The sequence below is a fragment of the Poromitra crassiceps genome (assembly GCF_964638095.1).
Source record: "Poromitra crassiceps genome assembly, chromosome: 13".
NCBI classification, from domain to species: Eukaryota; Metazoa; Chordata; class Actinopteri; order Beryciformes; family Melamphaidae; genus Poromitra; species Poromitra crassiceps.
In genome coordinates, this window is record NC_139644.1 from 33151083 (window position 1) to 33173326 (window position 22244).

At 44.8% G+C, this 22244-nt stretch overlaps 1 protein-coding gene across 1 annotated transcript in view; it reads left to right on the forward strand.

Moving 5' to 3' along the window:
* Positions 1 to 805: 805 nt before the first annotated feature.
* The window catches only part of plppr2a (phospholipid phosphatase related 2a), a gene marked incomplete at both ends in the record, with an annotated part of 74693 nt that continues 53254 nt past the window's right edge, over positions 806 to 22244 (forward strand). The window contains one exon of the mRNA XM_083648873.1: positions 806 to 874. Coding sequence (XP_083504999.1) covers positions 806 to 874 — 69 coding nt within the window. The remainder of the gene's footprint in view (positions 875 to 22244) is intronic.

Here is a 22244-nt window from a genome sequence, read left to right on the forward strand (position 1 = left end):
GCCTCTTGCCCCTTGTAGTCCAATCTTGTACCACTTGTGCCACTTGAGGTAGGAAGTAGCAAGTATGGATCTCACCAAATGAGTTGTGTTGCAGCTGAACTCCATTGACCTGCAATATAATTGACTGCTTTTATTTTTTGTACTATGCATCATTAAGCCATGTTATTACAGTAAGTATATTGTGTTGTTAAGTATTACGTGGCCTGGATGGATGTATGGAGCCTACTATGCAACAGTTACATCAAATAAAATGCAGAGCAGAGAGGCAGACTGTGACACAGTTTTGCAGAACTTGAAATATGTTTTGCCGTTTCTGAGGCACATTGATGCAAACAACTCAAGTGATTGAAATGAGTACAACAGTAAATTGTAGAGTGTATAAAGCCCACAGTGTGAAGCTAATGAGGTCACGTTTAGTGCACAAATTAAATATTCATGGATGTAGCATTGAAATAAACGATGAAAAGTCCATTGCAGGAATATAGTAGAGAATAAAATGAAGGGAGGAAAAAAGCGGGGGGGGGGGGGGGTGATCGTGCAGAAGGAAAGACAAGACATCAAGAGAAGAAGCCAGAGCTCATTTGCACTGATTGGATTCCACTTAATCTCACACTGTGGACTTGACCTGGAGATGGCCGGCGGCCTCAGACTAACCCCATACTCCTCCCTCGCTCTCTCCCCCTCTCTCCCTCCCTCTCTTCCTCTCCCTCTCCCCCCCTCTCTCCCTCCCTCCCCTCCCCTCCCTCAGGTGTGAGCAGACAGAGAGCTGGTCAGAGCAGGGCAGGAGAGACAGAAGGAACGAGGGATGGCAGCGGAGGAGAAGCCGGGCGTGAAGAGCAGCAGCTCCATCGTCCCCTGCTTCCTGTTTGTGGAGGTGAGTGAGCGGATCCTTCAGCTCTGATTGGGTGAAAGATGAATGGGCAAATGTATTGATTAACCCCGATTGGATGAAATGCTGTAGTTGGAGAGGATCATATTCCTACGTTCTATCATTTACCATAGCGCCATCCATAGAAATACATGTAGGCTACAGTAAGCAGAAAATAACAGCTCATCAGTTACCCCAGTCCTATTGGTGGGTAAAATAATAGTGAGTCAATTATTATTGATTTGACTCACCTATTTATCTTTCATCCTATAATAAGAATGGGAAGTCTGCATGTGTGTGTGTGTGTGTGTGTGTGTGTGTGTGTGTGTGTGTGTGTGTGTGTGTGTGTGTGTGTGTGTGTGTGTGTGTGTGTGTGTGTGTGTGTGTGTGTGTGTGTGTGAGTGAGCAGAAATTGTGTTCGGGCACAGCCATTTCACAGGCGATTGCACTGAATCTTTCAGGAAGTGTAAGGAGCACACCTATGGTTGACCTGACCTTTTTGAATTATGTAATTAGGGCTGACTAAATTGGCAAAAATGGCTAATTAGTGGCCAAAATGAGTGAAGACAGGTTCAGCACCATGGAGAGCTCCATTTGTTAGCTACTGATGGAATACACTAGCCTGGTTAAAACCATCTGGATCCGTGAACTCACATTCTGTTTAGTTCTTTGAATCTGTCTGGACTCTGAGCTGTGCACAGTCATTTCAGTGTGTGGAAGTATCCAGTCCTTCAGCCAATCAGTGTCGTCAATTCAAATCCACTCGGAAGAACGGCGAAAACGTCTTTTCTGTTGCAAACTGTTGCATACTCCTGATCTTGCTTAATTGTTTTGGGTCTATTTCTGCGATAACTGCATTTATGGTGTTTAACTTGACGAACATTGATGTTACTGCTCGAGCCGGAGAGGCACGGAGGCAGCCATTACTGTTTTGACAGCGGTGTTCCTGATTGGCCGGCTACGATGTCAACTATGGGGCAGGTCCCTGATTGGCCCGTGCACCTTGTGGAATCTGAAATAGCCCGCCCCGGGGGGCAGAGGCCAGACAGTCTCGCAGAACGAAACACAAATGTGAGTTCACGTGACCAGATGGTTTACCAGGCTAAGAATACACCTGAGTGGAGGAGCATAGCTGAGTTGAGTTGGAATCAGCCAGGGAAGTGGACTATGAAACCCCTCTGGGGAGAGAGAGGAGAGGCTGCATACCAACTCTGTGAGCAAAGCCTGACTAAATGGCCAGTCACACAGGGAGGGGTATTCTGCTAATACACTTAGTGCAAGGTGGAAAGATCTTGGAAGAGGTTATTGACAGCGGCTCACAAACCCTGTCCGTATCTTCATCATTGATTGGCTATTTCCCAGGTGTAACCAATAACATTAATGATGGTTCCATTCCATTTAGGTGTTCCAGTGCCAGGGCCCTCATTAATGTTATTGATTACACCTGATTTGACCCTGCTTTCAAACCTCAAAATGGCTGCTGTGAAAAGGGTCTGTTCACTGTGACTCCTGCTTCACCTCTGCAATTGCCTGTCCTGTCAGCGAAGAAAACCTCTGTGTCTCGACACACACACACACACACACACACACACACACACACACACACACACACACACACACACACACACACACACGTATCCTCCCTCCCTAACCTCTTATCTAACCCCTGGCTTGATGCACTTTGCTATCCCACACATGTTTACCATGGCAGCCTCAGCGGTAAATATTTCATTATGAGCAGCAGAGTTTGGAACAGCTCAGCAAACATGCTTTCTCCATCGCTGACATCCCTGCTCTGTGTCACACATCTCTGCCCCCACCTTCCACCACCACACATCTCTGCCCCCACCTTCCACCACCACACATCTCTGCCCCCACCTTCCACAAAACACACATCTCTGCCCCCACCTTCCACCACCACACATCTCTGCCCCCACCTTCCACCACCACCACACATCTCTGCCCCCACCTTCCACCACCACACATCTCTGCCCCCACCTTCCACCACCACACATCTCTGCCCCCACCTTCCACCACCACACATCTCTGCCCCCACCTTCCACAAAACACACATCTCTGCCCCCACCTTCCACCACACATCTCTGCCCCCACCTTCCACCACCACACATCTCTGCCCCCACCTTCCAGCACCACACATCTCTGCCCCCACCTTCCACAAAACACACATCTCTGCCCCCACCTTCCACCACACATCTCTGCCCCCACCTTCCACCACCACACATCTCTGCCCCCACCTTCCAGCACCACACATCTCTGCCCCCACCTTCCACCACCACACATCTCTGCCCCCACCTTCCACCACCACACATCTCTGCCCCCACCTTCCACAAAACACACATCTCTGCCCCCACCTTCCACCACACATCTCTGCCCCCACCTTCCACCACCACACATCTCTGCCCCCACCTTCCAGCACCACACATCTCTGCCCCCACCTTCCACAAAACACACATCTCTGCCCCCACCTTCCACCACCACACATCTCTGCCCTCACCTTCCACCACCACACATCTCTGCCCCCACCTTCCACAAAACACACATCTCTGCCCCCACCTTCCACCACACATCTCTGCCCCCACCTTCCACCACCACACATCTCTGCCCCCACCTTCCACAAAACACACATCTCTGCCCCCACCTTCCACCACACATCTCTGCCCCCACCTTCCACAAAACACACATCTCTGCCCCCACCTTCCACAAAACACACATCTCTGCCCCCACCTTCCACCACCACACATCTCTGCCCCCACCTTCCAGCACCACACATCTCTGCCCCCACCTTCCACTACCACACATCTCTGCCCCCACCTTCCAGCACCACACATCTCTGCCCCCACCTTCCACCACCACACATCTCTGCCCCCACCTTCCAGCACCACACATCTCTGCCCCCACCTTCCAGCACACACACATCTCTGCCCCCACCTTCCACCACCACACATCTCTGCCCCCACCTTCCACCACCACACATCTCTGCCCCCACCTTCCACAAAACACACATCTCTGCCCCCACCTTCCAGCACACACACATCTCTGCCCCCACCTTCCAGCACACACACATCTCTGCCCCCACCTTCCAGCACCACACATCTCTGCCCCCACCTTCCAGCACCACAGGCCAGCTGAGGCTTCAAACTTAAAGTGGGGAAAGGCATAACCTGGTGCGTAGTTAGACTGCCTCTAATCTGATGAGACAAACCAAGTAGCCCAGAAGCTCATTTTCTTCAGATGAGCAGACCCACATCTTCTCATCTGGAAAGCTCCATGCATTCTGTGCCGTGTTCTGCTACAGATTCCTATAAAGCTGTGTTCACACCGAGATATTTATTTTTCTCTCTGTCGCTCAACTGAACCATTTGGAATCGCTCTGTCGCTCTGTCGCTCATCAATAGGCACAATAATTGACAGACATCTGGGGGCTATAACGTTACGCAATGTCATGATATTTGTCCACTACGAGCCACCGTAGTTGTTTACAAACTAAGCCTATCAGCGTGCTCCTAATGCGAGCTCTATACCGGTAGTACAGACTTCACATCATGTCAACTGTCAGCCTGTCAATGAGCTGTCAATGCGGTTTGTTGCCACACAATAAACCAGCGGTTTGTTCCAAGCCAGTGTGATCCTTGACTCACTCTCACACGGCAGCCAATAAGCGTTGAACAGCGAGCGACTGATGCCAGCGTAATTTCACTCGAGTTGGGATATTTCATCTCTGGCGACGAGCAAATTTTTTCCCTATCGCTCTGTCTCTGTCGCTCGGACGCCCAGCGATTTTTCTCCCAGGCGAATATATACGCTCAATCGCTCATTTGCATTGACTTTGTATGTAAACTCAATGCCAGCGAAAAACTTTAATAGGTCAGTGTGAACGCAGCTTGAGGATCTGTTTGAGCGACATCATTGCATTGCAAGTGCTTTATGATGTGATGCAGATGTTACATCATATTGGATTCAGCAGGATTGCATTTACTTTCGTACTGACAATCAATTTGCAAAGTAAACTATTTTACTTTTTGATACTTTCTTCATTATGATCTTTATGATTTAGCTCACGTTCTTAATCAAGCTGTAATAAAAAAAAAACATACTTTAATGCTACTGATCAGAGTCCTATAATAGCAACAAGTTTAATTTCAAGAGTTCATCTTAACCGCTTAAGTTATAATTGTAGCTATAGGCTCAGTGCGGTTCATGACTGTCATGGAGAAAAATTATGCTCAAGACTCTGACTGCCCACCTTCTTAAATGTCTGCATATGCAGTATACTCAAAGGAGGCACTCAGATACAAGACTTAGAATAACCTGCCCCGCCCCTGTGAGCCGTGCTGTGAAACCCTGCTCCCTTTGGTTATAATACAGTGTAAAAGCTGTGCATTAGGCCACTCTGCCATATGCCTCCCACACATCACATCTCAGCTCTCAGCCAATTCCCTCTGTAACTATACATCTATGCCTCTGTGAGTGTGTGTGTGTGTGTGTGTGTGTGTGTGTGTGTGTGTGTGTGTGTGTGTGTGTGTGTGTGTGTGCGTGTGCGTGCGTGTGTGTCTGTGTGTCTGTGTCTGTGTGTGTGTGTGTATGTGTGTGCGTGTGCGTGCGTGCGTGTCCATGCGTGTGTGTCTGTGTGTCTGTGTGTCTGTGTGTGTGTGTGTGTGTGTGTGTGCGCGTGCGTGTGCGCGTGCATGCGTGCGTGCGTGCGTGCGTGCGTGTGTCTGTGTCTGTGTCTGTGTGTGTGTGTGTATGTGTATGTGAGAGAGAGAGAGTGTGTGAGAGAGAGACACAGAGAGATTGTATCTGTGTGGATGTGAGTTGAGATGGAAGACCCTAGCTAGCATTTAAGGCTGTGGAAAAGAGGTCAGCAGCTGTTGCCTGTAATGGAGGGCAGTGGAAGAGGCTTTCTTCAGCATTCACATGGCAGCCAATGAGAGTAGCTAACATTTGAATGTGACTGCATACATTGCAACGTAAAAAAAAAATCAACTAATTGAGATTATTAATGAGAAGTAAGTGATTTAAACCATGTGTGATTATACAAATGGCACGGGAGACGCAAAATATTAAGAGGAGTCAGCCAATTCCATTAATTTGAATGTAAATTGCACTAACTTTGGTGGGGGAGGTGCGGTTGAGCTGTGCAGTGGAGTTGGCGAGTTGCTATCCTCCATGGTGCTGATTAACGAAGTGTGAATGCATGTTTCCAATTCACATACAACTGAGATAGCAGAAATCATGATTCATGATTCCACTACTGTATAGGCATCCCTCTCCTCAACTGTTGACTATAGCAGATAGCTCTTTATTTTACTTTGCTTTTAGTAGTGTATAGACCCTTCTACTGTATCTCAAGTTCCCGAGTGCTTGCTAATCTGCATTTTTGCAAGGAGAAAAGCAATCCAATCCAATTCCGTGTGGCCCCATGCATTTGAATGGCAGGTGGAGATGGTCCTGCTGAATCAGACTGTATCTAGATCCAGTCTGGAGAGGAGAGCCATGTGAATGCCAGGTGTAAAGCAGGGCACTGAGTCACAGTATGAACCAGGTTTAGAGCTGATCTCATTACTGATCCTATTATTGAGCTGACAGCAACATCAGAGAGGCTCCTCGCTCTGTTGCTCCTGTGTAAGAGTCTAGCTTCCTTTCACTTTCTTTTGCTGTTTTCCTCTTAGATCTGCTATATGACATTGAAAGATGTCTTCATATTTGATATGATATACAGTATGTGTGAAAAACTATTCACATGGTGGGAATTTGACATTTATGTTTTTTTTTACATTTCCATAAATTAGAAACTCCTATACATAGCTTTTTGAATGACTGAGATAGCTTTCTCAGATCAAAAGTTACGAGTATTTGAATCTGTTATGTGTCTAAAAGTAAAATGTGAGGAAAGATGGCTTTAAACATTCCACAATGTTGTATTTTCTACAGTGGCATTCCACCAAAACCACTAAAATAAATAAATCAATACTTTCCCTTTTGTTTTATGAAAATAATTATTCACCACGATGTACTACAGAGATGAAAGTAACCAAATCACTCAAAATCTCAAGTACCTGCAAAACTCATTTTCAACCTTCTTTGGCTCATCATTACCAACAATGTGCAGCAGGGTTTCTGAAGGGTTTCTGCAAATATGATATGATATGATGTGACGTGACGTGACGTGACGTGACGTGACGTGATGTGACGTGACGTGGCGTGACGTGGCGTGACGTGACGTGACGTGACGTGGCGTGGCGTGGCGTGACGTGACGTGACGTGACGTGACGTGACGTGACGTGACGTGACGTGACGTGACGTGACGTGACGTGACGTGACGTGACGTGACGTGACGTGACATGACATGACATGACATGACATGATATGATATGATATGATATATGACACTACTCCTTGGCTGTTACATGATGTTCAGCCCATCCCAAAAGACCATGAGGATGATGCAGTGAAACAACTTATAGATCAGTGGAGGTCTTCATTTTTACCCGAGACTTTAGAAAGTTAAAGTGTGAAAATGTGATGTTATGTGAGCTTTTAGGTGCTATGTCTGATGCAACGAGGTGTTACAGGAGTGAAACTGGAAACAAAGTGAAGCTGCCAGTCTTGGCATCTGGGTTGAAAAGGCAGTGTGAAGTATAGGTGAGCAAATAGAAGGTTTAACTGGAGTTTATAGGACATGGCTTTAGTATTTGTTATGGTTTGGGTGCTTCAAATGACATCCAGGTTCTGCCATTATTATCATAAAGAAGCCCATTCAAACCCACACAAGCTCCAACCAAAATTCGGGACACAATGCAATGCTGTTGACAGGACTGAAACACCCATTTTGGCATTGTAGACCCCCCCCGCCCAGCCTCTGCTTGCCTGACACAATTGACAGCAGAACATATGTGTCGTGATCTGCAAAAACCCTTCACATGGTGACAATTTTACATTTTCATTTTTTGAGATTTCCATCAATTAGAAACTCTCCCCTATACATGTATATATATTTAAATGTTACACAACATAATATTTTTCTACAGTGGCATTCCACCAAAACCATAAAATACGGTAAATACTTTCCCTTTTGTTTTATGGTAAACAAGACAAAAAAATAGCTTCTTGGAAGATAGGAGCAGACGTTTAATAACAAAGTATAAAGTACATGTGTACTGAAACCAGTTTACAAACTACGTACATCTTCAAAGGAAATAGACAGGGGCACAAAAAACACAATGCGCTTCAAGGTTTGGTTGAAATGCGTTGCAGGTTCGTTTACATGGAATAAAAAGCCAGGGTAGCAAGATGGCGTCTGGGTTTGGTTAAAACCTCTGCTGCCTCAGGAAGAACAAGCATGACGTGCTCGCTTATAGGATCAAAGCTCAGCAGTCCTTGTGTACGAGTCTGTGATACTTGATGTGTGACAGGGATCTACACCAAGCCAGAAGGACCTGCTCTCTTATTTAGACCCCACACCTCATCAGCAGCAGTTACCATGGAAACCAATCAGCCAGACTCGTTCTCCCTCTCCTCTGACTCCTTTCATCCTCTCTGCCCTCATCACAAGTCACAACCTTTCTATCAGCGCTACCCACTCAGCCATCTTGCTTTCCATGTTTCTTACATCCCCTCCATTTTGCTCACTGATGATTGGCATTGACGTCATCTAAATGGCCGTAAAACCAGATATACACACACAGTACCAACATGTAAATCCTCCATCAATTTCCCTGAGGTCTGTACATTGGACAAAAGGAAGGAAAAGCCAGCACTCAAAAAGTCCTTTTCAATATTTAATTTACCTCAGTCAGGAGCAGTACAGCACATACATGTTTCGGCCCTAGGCCTTCCTCAGTGTGTGAGGTCTGTCCAAGGTCTGTACCTTGGAAACATGAAGATGTGTGAATTCTATGGTCTGGTTTTCCTTTTCGTCCTTGAAAAACGTGCTACGACCATTTCTAATTTTGTTGAGGTAAAAGATAATACCTTAGCGTACCTTAACCTTACCTTAACGTGCTCTTCTGGCATTCCCACAAGTCCAATATCATTAGGAAAGAGACTAGAGCACGGAATTGGAAAAAGGATGGCGCAACACACCCACCAGAGGGCACTGCTGGAACACCAGTGAAGTTCCTTTACCAGATAAGTTCCACTGTTTACTGCCTGTTTTGAGCTTCTGAGCGTCATCAGCAGTTTGACGCACATAGCTTTCGACGTGAACTCTCACCTCACGAGTTTCGACATCATCATCACCACAGAGTTTTGAATATTTTCTTTTTTTCTCACTTAATTCACTTCAACACTTTCCAAAGAAAAAAATAGTAATTTTAGAATGTCTCTTTCTGGCTCTGTGCACGCTCACGCATGCCAGTCCCGCAGGGCTCATTAACACCTGCTGCAGAGAGGCGGAGATTAGACAGAGAACACCTCGCCGTGTCTTTCGCTGCCTCCTCCGTCTCTATAAATAGGGCCAGTATGTCTAACAGCGGGTTACACTGTTGCAGCTTCACACCTGTCGGAGGAAGTCTCTCAAGTCAAGCGCACAAAGAAGCACCCCCGCACCCCGAACACACACACACACACACACACACACACACGCACGCACGCACATACACGCACACACTCATACACACAAACAGGTAGACAGACACACAAACACACATTATGCACAATGCCTTTGTGGCACAATCAAACACACATCAAGAACAGATTTGTCTTTGTTTGCATGTTTTAAGTGATGATGTGATGCTTCTTAACAAGCGCAGCACAACATGAAACAAACACCAAAGACTTTATTTGTCAGAATTGATGATTTATTTAATAAAATGGGTGTACACTTAGGTAAAAGCAATGTAAGTAATGTAAAGATGATGTGCTTTACTGGTGTGGTGGTGCAAGACAAATTAAATGATTTTATTCGACATTTTCATAATTTTTTTATTTAGTATTTTTGAAATGTCAGGCCTATATACTGTAAAAGGCACAGTGAACGTCATTAGCTCGTGTAGATGTGGAATGAAGCAGGTTTAGTTACATTAGCATCTCAACACTGTCCGGTGATTTTTGTTTTGTTTTGTTGTGATTTTCATGTTTTAACTCCAATTGAAGGAATCCATGCTGCTCTATGGGTTAAGAAATGTTTCATGAAATATATTAAAGCTTTTCAAACCCAGTTTTATACTAAAAAAAAATCATGATGGAAGAATAAGAATGAAGTCCCTGGACAGATTTAAAAAACATTTTGGAAATAGAAGGTTTTTACCAAACAGCAGCAATATTACAATCAGTATAAAGATTGTAATACATAGGCCAAATCCTGCTGTTTTGAATAATGCATCCTGGACAGCTGTTACTTCTCACAGATTACTTATTCAGAAAGCGTGAGTCGAGTAAAGCTTGTACTCTGTATGCCTTGACAGACAGTGTGGAGCTGGAGGCAGATCCTCAGAAGAAGCAGGTAGTGACAGACAGTGTGGATCTGGAGGCAGATCCTCATAAGAAGCAGGTAGACTTGACAGACAGTGTGGAGCTGGAGGCAGATCCTCAGAAGAAGCAGGTAGACTTGACAGACAGTGTGGAGCTGGAGGCAGATCCTCATAAGAAGCAGGTAGTGACAGACACTGTGGAGCTGGAGGCAGATCCTCAGAAGAAGCAGGTAGTGACAGACAGTGTGGAGCTGGAGGCAGATCCTCAGAAGAAGCAGGTAGTGACAGACAGTGTGGAGCTGGAGGCAGATCCTCAGAAGAAGCAGGAAGGCACAGCAGCGACTGTACTTTCTGAGGCGCCTTAAGAAATTTGGCTTGAGCACCAAAGGCCTTGTGAATTTCTATCGCTGTACCATAGAAAGTGTTCTGACAGGGTGTATCACAGTGTGGTACGGCAACCTGACCGCCCAGGACTGCAGACTGCTGCAGAGGACTGTGAAGACAGCAGCTAAAATCATTGGCACAGAACTACCAAACCTCCATAACATCTTCACCACTCTCGCTGTAAAATGAAAGCCAAAAACATCATCAAAGACACCAGCCACCCCGCTCATACCCTGTTCTCACTCCTCCCTTCCAAAAAACGCTACCGGAGCATCAAATCACACACCACCCGTCTCAGTAACAGCTTTTTCCCTCAGGCAGTCAGGCTGCTGAACAGTTGACTCACACACACTGCAACGCACTGTCACTTTGTTGTGTACCATTACTGTACTGTACTGTATTGTGGTCTGTGTTATGTCTACACGTACTGTGTACAGACATGTCTGTATCACGTGTAGCCTACATAGTTATGTAGGTCTACACCCTTTTTCTGTCGGTCTTTGTGACCATGTCCTTGTGTATGTAAGGCTGAGGGTGCTCAAAGCATAAAGAATTTCATTGTATTATACATTGTATTATACATATGACAATAAACTACTTGTGTGTGTGTGTGTGTGTGTGTGTGTGTGTGTGTGTGTGTGTGTGTGTGTGTGTGTGTGTGTGTGTATTTACACTATTTGTTGAAAGACTATATTGAGAGAAAGAGAGAGGCAGCCCAGTTGCCAGAACAAACTTGGAATTTTGCATTTCTGCAAAATCATGTTCAATCGCAATGTTTGTGAACCAAAATAATTTTGAGATATTTGTATCAATGCCTAGTCCTCTAGTGGTCATGTGAATAATGACAGTCTGCTATTGAAATAGCATGGTGGAAAGTAGTGGAGTTGTGGTCGGGGTGGTGGATGGCCATAAGCCATTGCCTTAGAACCAGGGAACCAGTGTTCGATCCCAGGGTTTCCAATGTTTCAACCGTAATTCACATTTAACATTTTTGTTATTTAACCCTAACCCAAACAATAGCCCTAACCTTAACCAAGTTGTTTTAGTTGCTTAAACAGAACCAAAGCTGCTTTATTTGCAGAACATTTTATAATAAACGTTGGAAACGCAGTGACGAAATACATCTTTCTGGAGGGCCAAATTTAGCCTGCTGGTCCCATGGTGGCCAGAGCAGATAATACACATCACAACATCAATAATAGAGATACTAAACAGATAGAGATAGGCTGCTGCATTGATACCTGTCAGATGTGAAAGCAAACTGCCTTGCAACAACCTGACTAGATGTTCTAAAGAACACTTTTCCAGGTAGCAACAGCAGTTTTGCTCCTAGTCAAAGCCAAAAACACCTTTTATTCCATTAAACATTTACAAGGACGACTGATCCTATGAGGCTGTAGGGGTGTTATTACCACAGTGATCCCCCCCTAACTCTCATAGCCTTCTATCAGAGTGTCAGTGGGGAGCCTCTCTCATTGAGAATGACAGATTAGAGATCAGTACAGACCACTGAGCCCTGCAGCTCCTGCTGCTCAGCTGTCATTAGCACTGACCTGCTGTCAGTCTCCAGTTCACACAAAGTAACCCACATTATATTGATGCAGATCTTTAGTTAACTTTATTCAGAGAGAGACAGAGAACAGTGGGTTTGGTGGGTAGGAGACTCACTATAGGATGCACAGAGGACAGACTACAGCACAATATCTAACCTGGTTCTGTGAGGGTTCACTGATTTGGACCCAAAAGGCAGAACTCAGACCACCGGCTTGCAATAGTTCAAAAGCGTTTATTTGTTCAGAAGTGGGGTTGGAGGTTAGATGGACTGAGCCAGGCCGGGTATGGTGGACCTGGCAGAGGCAGGCAGAGGATGTGGACATGAGAATACAAGTTACTGTAACTGTGTGGGTGGGGAACGGAGTGCCATGCCTAGACAGACACTCACACAGACAGACAGACAGACAGACAGACAGACAGACAGACAGGCAGACAGACAGGCAGACACGCAGACAGACAGACAGACAATCACACAGACAGACAGACAGACAGGCAGGCAGACAGACAGACAGACAGACAGGCAGGCAGGCAGACAGGCAGACAGACAGCCAGGCAGGCAGGCAGGCAGGGAGGGAGAGAGAGAGCGCGCGCGCACGCGCGCGAGAGAGAGAGAGAGAGAGAGAGAGAGAGAAAGAAAGAAAGAAACACTGGGTAAAAGGGACAGGTACAGCTGGACCATGACAGTTTCTGGACTGTACCGCAGCAGCAACCAGATATAACAGCGCTGATAACAATTGTTCAATAATTCATGTGTTTTATACGGTGTACTTTGTCATAGAGTATAGTGTCTGCCCTAACGGACCAAACACTGAACTGGACTTTATTGCCATCTTTAGTGTTCACTGCAGAACACGGCATGACTGGACTGGCTCTGCTACAGACACACACACACACACACACACACACACACACACACACACACACACACACACACACACACATGCGCGCACACACACAGAAACACACACACATACACACACACACACGCGCACGCACACAGAAACACATATTCATACACGCACACACATGCGCACACACACACACACACACACATAGACACACACACACACACACACACACACACACACACAAACACAAACACATATTCATACACATACACATACACGCACGCACACACACGCACACTAGTACACACATACTGTGCACTGCACAACACATTTTTCCTCCCTTTATTCAGCCATGTTGCCACCGCTGCACAGAGAAAAAGAGGGGAAAGAGAATATTAAAATGCATTCTAGTGTGATCTCATGTAGCTCTATTTCCCCTGCAAACAAAACAGACAAGAATTTGACCCATTTAGACTTTAACACATTTTGCAAAGTAAATAAGAGCTGCTCGAGTGCTACAACCAAAACACAAAGCAAACAGGAAGGCATGGTACTCAAAACACAAAGCAAACAGGAAGGCATGGTACTCAAAACACAAAGCAAACAGGAAGGCATGGTACTCAAAACACAAAACAAACAGGAAGACATGGTACTCAAAACACAAAGCAAACAGGAAGGCATGGTACTCAAAACACAAAGCTAACAGGAAGGCATGGTACTCAAAACACAAAGCTAACAGGAAGGCATGGTACTCAAAACATAAAGCAAACAGGAAGGCATGGTACTCAAAACACAAAGCAAACAGGAAGACATGGTACTCAAAACACAAAGCAAACAGGAAGACATGGTACTCAAAACACAAAGCAAACAGGAAGACATGGTACTTAAAACACAAAGCAAACAGGAAGGCATGGTACTCAAAACACAAAGCAAACAGGAAGGCATGGTACTCAAAACACAAAGCTAACAGGAAGACATGGTACTCAAAACACAAAGCAAACAGGAAGGCATAGTACTCAAAACACAAAGCTAACAGGAAGGCATGGTACTCAAAACACAAAGCAAACAGGAAGGCATGGTACTCAAAACACAAAGCAAACAGGAAGACATGGTACTTAAAACACAAAGCTAACAGGAAGACATGGTACTTAAAACACAAAGCTAACAGGAAGACATGGTACTTAAAACACAAAGCTAACAGGAAGGCATGGTACTCAAAACACAAAGCAAACAGGAAGGCATGGTACTCAAAACACAAAGCAAACAGGAAGACATGGTACTTAAAACACAAAGCAAACAGGAAGACATGGTACTTAAAACACAAAGCTAACAGGAAGGCATGGTACTCAAAACACAAAGCTAACAGGAAGGCATGGTACTCAAAACATAAAGCAAACAGGAAGGCATGGTACTCAAAACACAAAGCAAACAGGAAGACATGGTACTTAAAACACAAAGCAAACAGGAAGACATGGTACTTAAAACACAAAGCAAACAGGAAGACATGGTACTCAAAACACAAAGCAAACAGGAAGGCATGGTACTCAAAACACAAAGCAAACAGGAAGACATGGTACTTAAAACACAAAGCAAACAGGAAGACATGGTACTTAAAACACAAAGCTAACAGGAAGGCATGGTACTCAAAACACAAAGCTAACAGGAAGGCATGGTACTCAAAACATAAAGCAAACAGGAAGGCATGGTACTTAAAACACAAAGCAAACAGGAAGGCATGGTACTCAAAACACAAAGCAAACAGGAAGACATGGTACTCAAAACACAAAGCTAACAGGAAGGCATGGTACTTAAAACACAAAGCTAACAGGAAGGCATGGTACATAAAACACAAAGCAAACAGGAAGGCATGGGGACTCAAAACACAAAGCAAACAGGAAGGCATAGTACTCAAAACACAAAGCAAACAGGAAGGCATGGTACTCAAAACACAAAGCAAACAGGAAGGCATAGTACTCAAAACACAAAGCTAACAGGAAGACATGGTACTCAAAACACAAAGCAAACAGGAAGGCATGGTACTCAAAACACAAAGCAAACAGGAAGGCATGGTACTCAAAACATAAAGCAAACAGTAAGGCATGGTACTCAAAACACAAAGCAAACAGGAAGGCATGGTACTCAAAACACAAAGCTAACAGGAAGGCATGGTACTCAAAACACAAAGCTAACAGGAAGGCATGGTACTCAAAACACAAAGCAAACAGGAAGGCATGGTACTCAAAACACAAAGCTAACAGGAAGACGTAGGCCCAATTCCGATCCGCCCCCTTACTGCCTCAAGCAAGCCCTTAGAGGCGCGTTCACATGAAGGGAGTGAGGGTTTAGGGATGTCCCACAGTGAAATCGCAAAGTGAATGAGGGCTCGGAGTGAGCCCTTTCTGCCCCCTTACCGTAAGGGAGCAGCTATGGCCACTTACGGAAAGGGAATTGCCCACAATGCATAGCGTTGGGACGTATAAAACGGGGAAGGCTGCAAATATCTGTCAAAAAAATAAAACAACACACGCGCGAAACGAACGCGGTGTTTGCGAGTGCGCTGGAATGCCTTAATTGACAATGAAACATTACATTAATAGGGATTTCAGATTAGACAAAAATATTATATCAGAGGAATGCAAGTAGTTATTTTACACAATCCTAGAATAATCATCGATCATTTCTATTACAATTGCAATCCACAACTTTGTTGATGAATGAGAAATAGTTTTACCAAATCTGTATTGTACAGTATTGACATTGTGTATAATGTTGGGTGACATGTCATTATTATGCTTATTTTAATTATAATTACACATGTTGCAGATTGCAGATTTTGCAGTAGGCTACATTTATTTTTAAATGACCTGTTGTCCACTCTGTAGAGCCAGAGCCTGCATGAGAACAGACTCATCAGGGAGTCTATTCCTCAAAGCGTCTTGACAATAAACAATATATAGCGAACCCCAAACGTGCCAGAGTCAACATCATCTTGTCAAGTGCAAAGGGCTCTGCTGTCCCAATCCTCTTATTTATCCAATGTGGATCCCTTCCACACTTGATGACTCAACCACTTTCAGATGGCGGCCATTAGAGGGACTGAGGGTTCAGGGCTTGAGTGTTTAGGGGGCGGATTGGAATTGGGCCATGGTACTCAAAACACAAAGCTAACAGGAAGGCATGGTACTCAAAACACAAAGCTAACAGGAAGGCATGGTACTCAAAACACAAAGCAAACAGGAAGGCATGGTACTCAAAACACAAAGCTAACAGGAAGGCATGGTACTCAAAACACAAAGCTAACAGGAAGGCATGGTACTCAAAACACAAAGCAAACAGGAAGACATGGTACTCAAAACACAAAGCTAACAGGAAGGCATGGTACTCAAAACACAAAGCAAACAGGAAGGCATGGTACTTAAAACACAAAGCTAACAGGAAGGCATGGTACTCAAAACACAAAGCTAACCGGAAGGCATGGTACTTAAAACACAAAGCAAACAGGAAGGCATGGTACTCAAAACACAAAGCTAACAGGAAGGCATGGTACTCAAAACACAAAGCTAACAGGAAGGCATGGTACTCAAAACACAAAACAAACAGGAAGGCATGGTACTCAAAACACAAAGCTAACAGGAAGGCATGGTACTCAAAACACAAAGCTAACAGGAAGACATGGTACTCAAAACACAAAACAAACAGGAAGACATGGTACTCAAAACACAAAGCTAACAGGAAGGCATGGTACTCAAAACACAAAGCTAACAGGAAGGCATGGTACTCAAAACACAAAGCAAACAGGAAGGCATGGTACTCAAAACACAAAACAAACAGGAAGGCATGGTACTCAAAACACAAAGCAAACAGGAAGGCATGGTACTCAAAACACAAAGCTAACAGGAAGGCATGGTACTCAAAACACAAAACAAACAGGAAGACATGGTACTCAAAACACAAAGCAAACAGGAAGACATGGTACTCAAAACACAAAGCAAACAGGAAGGCATGGTACTTAAAACACAAAGCAAACAGGAAGGCATGGTACTTAAAACACAAAGCAAACAGGAAGGCATGGTACTCAAAACACAAAGCAAACAGGAAGACATGGTACTTAAAACACAAAGCAAACAGGAAGGCATGGTACTCAAAACACAAAGCTAACAGGAAGGCATGGTACTCAAAACACAAAGCAAACAGGAAGGCATGGTACTTAAAACACAAAGCAAACAGGAAGGCATGGTACTTAAAACACAAAGCAAACAGGAAGACATGGTACTCAAAACACAAAACAAACAGGAAGGCATGGTACTCAAAACACAAAGCAAACAGGAAGGCATGGTACTCAAAACACAAAGCAAACAGGAAGACATGGTACTCAAAACACAAAACAAACAGGAAGGCATGGTACTCAAAACACAAAGCAAACAGGAAGACATGGTACTCAAAACACAAAACAAACAGGAAGGCATGGTACTCAAAACACAAAGCAAACAGGAAGACATGGTACTCAAAACACAAAGCAAACAGGAAGACATGGTACTCAAAACACAAAACAAACAGGAAGGCATGGTACTCAAAACACAAAACAAACAGGAAGACATGGTACTCAAAACACAAAGCAAACAGGAAGACATGGTACTCAAAACACAAAACAAACAGGAAGGCATGGTACTCAAAACACAAAGCAAACAGGAAGACATGGTACTCAAAACACAAAACAAACAGGAAGGCATGGTACTCAAAACACAAAGCAAACAGGAAGACATGGTACTCAAAACACAAAACAAACAGGAAGGCATGGTACTCAAAACACAAAGCAAACAGGAAGACATGGTACTCAAAACACAAAGCAAACAGGAAGACATGGTACTCAAAACACAAAACAAACAGGAAGGCATGGTACTCAAAACACAAAGCAAACAGGAAGACATGGTACTTAAAACACAAAGCAAACAGGAAGGCATGGTACTCAAAACACAAAGCTAACAGGAAGGCATGGTACTCAAAACACAAAGCAAACAGGAAGGCATGGTACTTAAAACACAAAGCAAACAGGAAGGCATGGTACTTAAAACACAAAGCAAACAGGAAGACATGGTACTCAAAACACAAAACAAACAGGAAGGCATGGTACTCAAAACACAAAGCAAACAGGAAGGCATGGTACTCAAAACACAAAGCAAACAGGAAGACATGGTACTCAAAACACAAAACAAACAGGAAGGCATGGTACTCAACACCAGTTACAGAAAACACCATCATCACACACGCACATCTGACTTGGATGTGCCTGTTTGTTCTTATCTGAAAAAAAGAAAGAATTCACATTTAAGAATCAGAGAATTTAGGATTTGTTGGTGATTCATTTAATCTGTCCCCCCCATAGACTGTGTTCCCCTCGATATTCTTCTCATGTTTACATCTCTTCCTCTCCCTTTGCACCTCCTCCACCTCCTCCTTCACCATTTCTCCTTTTCCACTCAGCCCTTCCCTCCTCTCTCCTCCCCCTCCTGGTCCAGGATGCTGTCATGCTGGCCAGGTGCAGTGTAGCGTGTGTGATGTCGGTGCGCTGAGAGGCTGCAGAGTAAGGCTTCTTAATGGGTAGCGTGTGTCGCCCGGTGGGCGCCCTCGCCCGTAAAACACAAAACTGCTCTTTCAGGCAACGCGGCTGTACGAGCCTCCAGGGACACGAGCAGAGAGGCTAACAGAGAGAGAAAGAGGGTAATCAGACAGAGACCCTTGTTAGAGCAGTGCGGCGAGTTGTGGACTTAAAGGTGCTACAGTACAGCGTTTTAACATTAATAAATCATTACCACATTATTTATGAGGCGTTCGCACAATATTCGTGAACAAACGAGACCACTACTTGTCACACTGCTTTTTACATTGCCACCGGGTGGGATTTTGCGGTAAAGCCGCTGGATTGCTTTATGGCACAAAACAGGAAGAGGCCCGCTGTTCCTTCAGTGCAAGAGAAGCTAAAGCTCTTCAGAGTTTCAATGGCAGATAGTGGTGTGAGATATGGCTGAGGGAAAAAACACAATCCTCTTCAGTAACGTGAACGATAAACCAAACGTAGAGGATGCCAGGACAGCCAGCATCCTCTTTGCAACAGGAGAAACACTACAGTAGCACTAACAATAGCCAGCATCCTCTTTGCAACAGGAGAAACACTACAGTAGCACTAACAATAGCCAGCATCCTCTTTGCAACAGGAGAAACACTACAGTAGCACTAACAATAGCCAGCATCCTCTTTGCAACAGGAGAAACACTACAGTAGCACTAACAATAGCCAGCATCCTCTTTGCAACAGGAGAAACACTACAGTAGCACTAACAATAGCGTAACACTGGTGTGAGAGTGTAGTCTACCAAATGTCTCAATCATGGTGTGTTGTTCACGGTAATTATACCATTAAGGCAACACAATTACTGTAATATGATCCTAATTGATATTCTAACCTGTATCCTTCGATTGGAGCAGAATCCCTAATTTGCATATTAAATGTAGGCCTGTGTATGTTAAGTATTTACTAAATACATTAAAAAGGCGAGATTTGATTTCTTTATCACAAATAGATCCAATTAATTTGCATAGATGGTCAACATAACTAATGGATGTGTGAGAGGCTATGTGCTTTGCTACCTTCATCTCTCTCTCCACACACACACACATGCACGCACGCGCACACACACGCGCACACACACACACACACACACACACACACACACACACACACACACACACACACACACACACACAATAACTCTCAGTCACCTGTGTGTATGGGGGAAGAGGAGCGGCAGAGGGAACGGGGCTGTGGACGGATCAACAGGACAAACTATACACACACACCACGACAACAACAACAACAACAACAACAACAAGTGTTGGTGCCCCTGGGGACTCACCCAGTTGCCCATATGGTTAATCCAGACCAAATACAATCATCTCACCAAAATCTCTCGCCCACTTAAACAGGGTGTCATTCTAATATGTACAGAAATTGCTGTTTAATCATCAAGTCAGCTCACCGATTTTTGCTGACTGACCTACAGGCACGATCGACAACTGCTCTCTCACCGTTGCTGAAATATTCAGTAACGTTAAAATCCTCATGTATGCCGGAGGACAGGAGAGAGAGAGAGAGAGAGAGAGAGAGAGAGAGAGAGAGAAGCAGAGGAGGGAGTTTGGGAGTTCGAGCAATGATGGGTGAGAGGAGAGCGAGAGATGAAAGATGGCAGAACCAGTTGAAACTTAGACAGGCTGGGTTTTGAGGACACAGAAGAGAGATGGGGGGTGGGGGGGTTGGGCCGGGTGGTTGGACAAGATACAAAAAGGCAAGGGGAGAGCACGGAGCAGTTGAGACAGATGTGCAGTGACATTTCTTCTTCTTTTTTCAATTATAGTTTTGAGTGTTTTCTTCACAGACATCCAAAAAAGCAGTCCAATGCATTTTACACATGGGTATACAAATAAACAGCATGTGCAAATAAAAGAGGAATTGCAAAAGCGGCATTACATACATACATACATACATACATACATACATACATACATACATACATACATACAGTACATACATACAGTACATACATACATACATACATACATACATACAGTACATACATACATGTAGAGATACATGTATGTATAAAATAGCTAAGTGAATACTTGATCTGAAAGGAAGCTATTTTCTCCCATGCCATGAACATATCCCTGTCCCCCGCTAGTCGAACATGGTGCACTGTAGGCTTGGTTTTAAATTATGAATGCATCAGACTTAGTGTGTAACGTTTCCCTGATCTGTATTAGAAATGGGCCCCAGATTTCACTATGTCCATTTTCCAACTTATTTTGTATATCTTGTTGTATAGGCTATTCAAGAGGCATAAAGCAGGGGTCAGATCATCACCAGTACCCAGGCTGTCACTAATCCGTTCCATGACCCCCTGCCAGTAGCTGGCTAGGCTGGACAGTTGAGGAACATATGAACATATCGCCTTGATCCGTTTGACATGGCCAGCAGATGTTTGAGTGACTCAGTGACATTTCTAACGTCATGTCAGTCAGCGGGTAAGAAGAGAAGAGTCCTCTGAGAAAAGGGCAGGATCTCCTCCTGCTGTGTCTTTTGGCATGTGATGGCACAACACCATCCCATCCTGATGGTGTGAAATACCACCGCTTTGTCACGCGCACGGTACCCTCGTGCGCAAGTATGATACGCCATGGACGCACCGTTAAACAAGCGCTGCGCACCTGGTTGGGGTGAGGCGCAGGGGGTTGAGGGGGCTTGGGTTTTGGCACGGGTGAAGGGTTTCCAGCTTAGGGGTTAGCACAGGGCTGGAGGTTGATTGGGTTTAGGAACTGGTAGCCACTTGGTTGGGGTTAGGGTTTTGATGGTGGGGGGCTCCAGGGAAAAGGGTTAGGGTCTACAGGGGAAGGCTTAAGCCCAATTTATGCTTTGTCTGCCGACACTTTTGAAACGGTAGCCGACAGAAATGAGGACTTGAGTCGACACTTTCAAGTGTCGGCGAGCAGTGTCTGCTACCTAGTTAAATGTCTAGTGTCGCTGACCTCGTCATAGTATCGCGCAAGTCTGATTGGCTATATAGTCGGCACGCGCTTGACTTCCTTGTTTTGGTTTTCACTCGATTTAAATGAATGAACGTGTCTCCGCAATTTTTATCAGCCTGTCCTTGATGTATGACTGTGATGTATGATCACAAAGAACATTGTGCATTTCCCAGAGCGAGAGGAGGTGAGTTGTGTGTCGTTTATATGCGGCTGCAGTCAAGTACGTTACATCTTGCCTCCGAGGTGGTTTCACTGTGCATTCCATTCCCTCTCTTGCCTTGGCTGTCTGCAGCACGGGTGTCACGTGACCGTTGAACGAGGCGAACATTCACTGAAGTATAAATGCAACACCATGAGCGACACTTTCTTTTTCGTCTGCGACCATGTGCTGAGCGACACTTTCTAATAAGTATAAATTAAGCTTTAGGGTTACAGGGGGAAGGGGTCACGACTCCTGAAAGGAGTTCTCTGACCCCCAAATGGGGAAGACCTCTTAAAAGGGGTCGGTAGGTGGAGACCCTACACCTACAAGGGTACCGTGCACATAACATCCCAGTCCCACGCACAAGGTGCGTGACAAAGC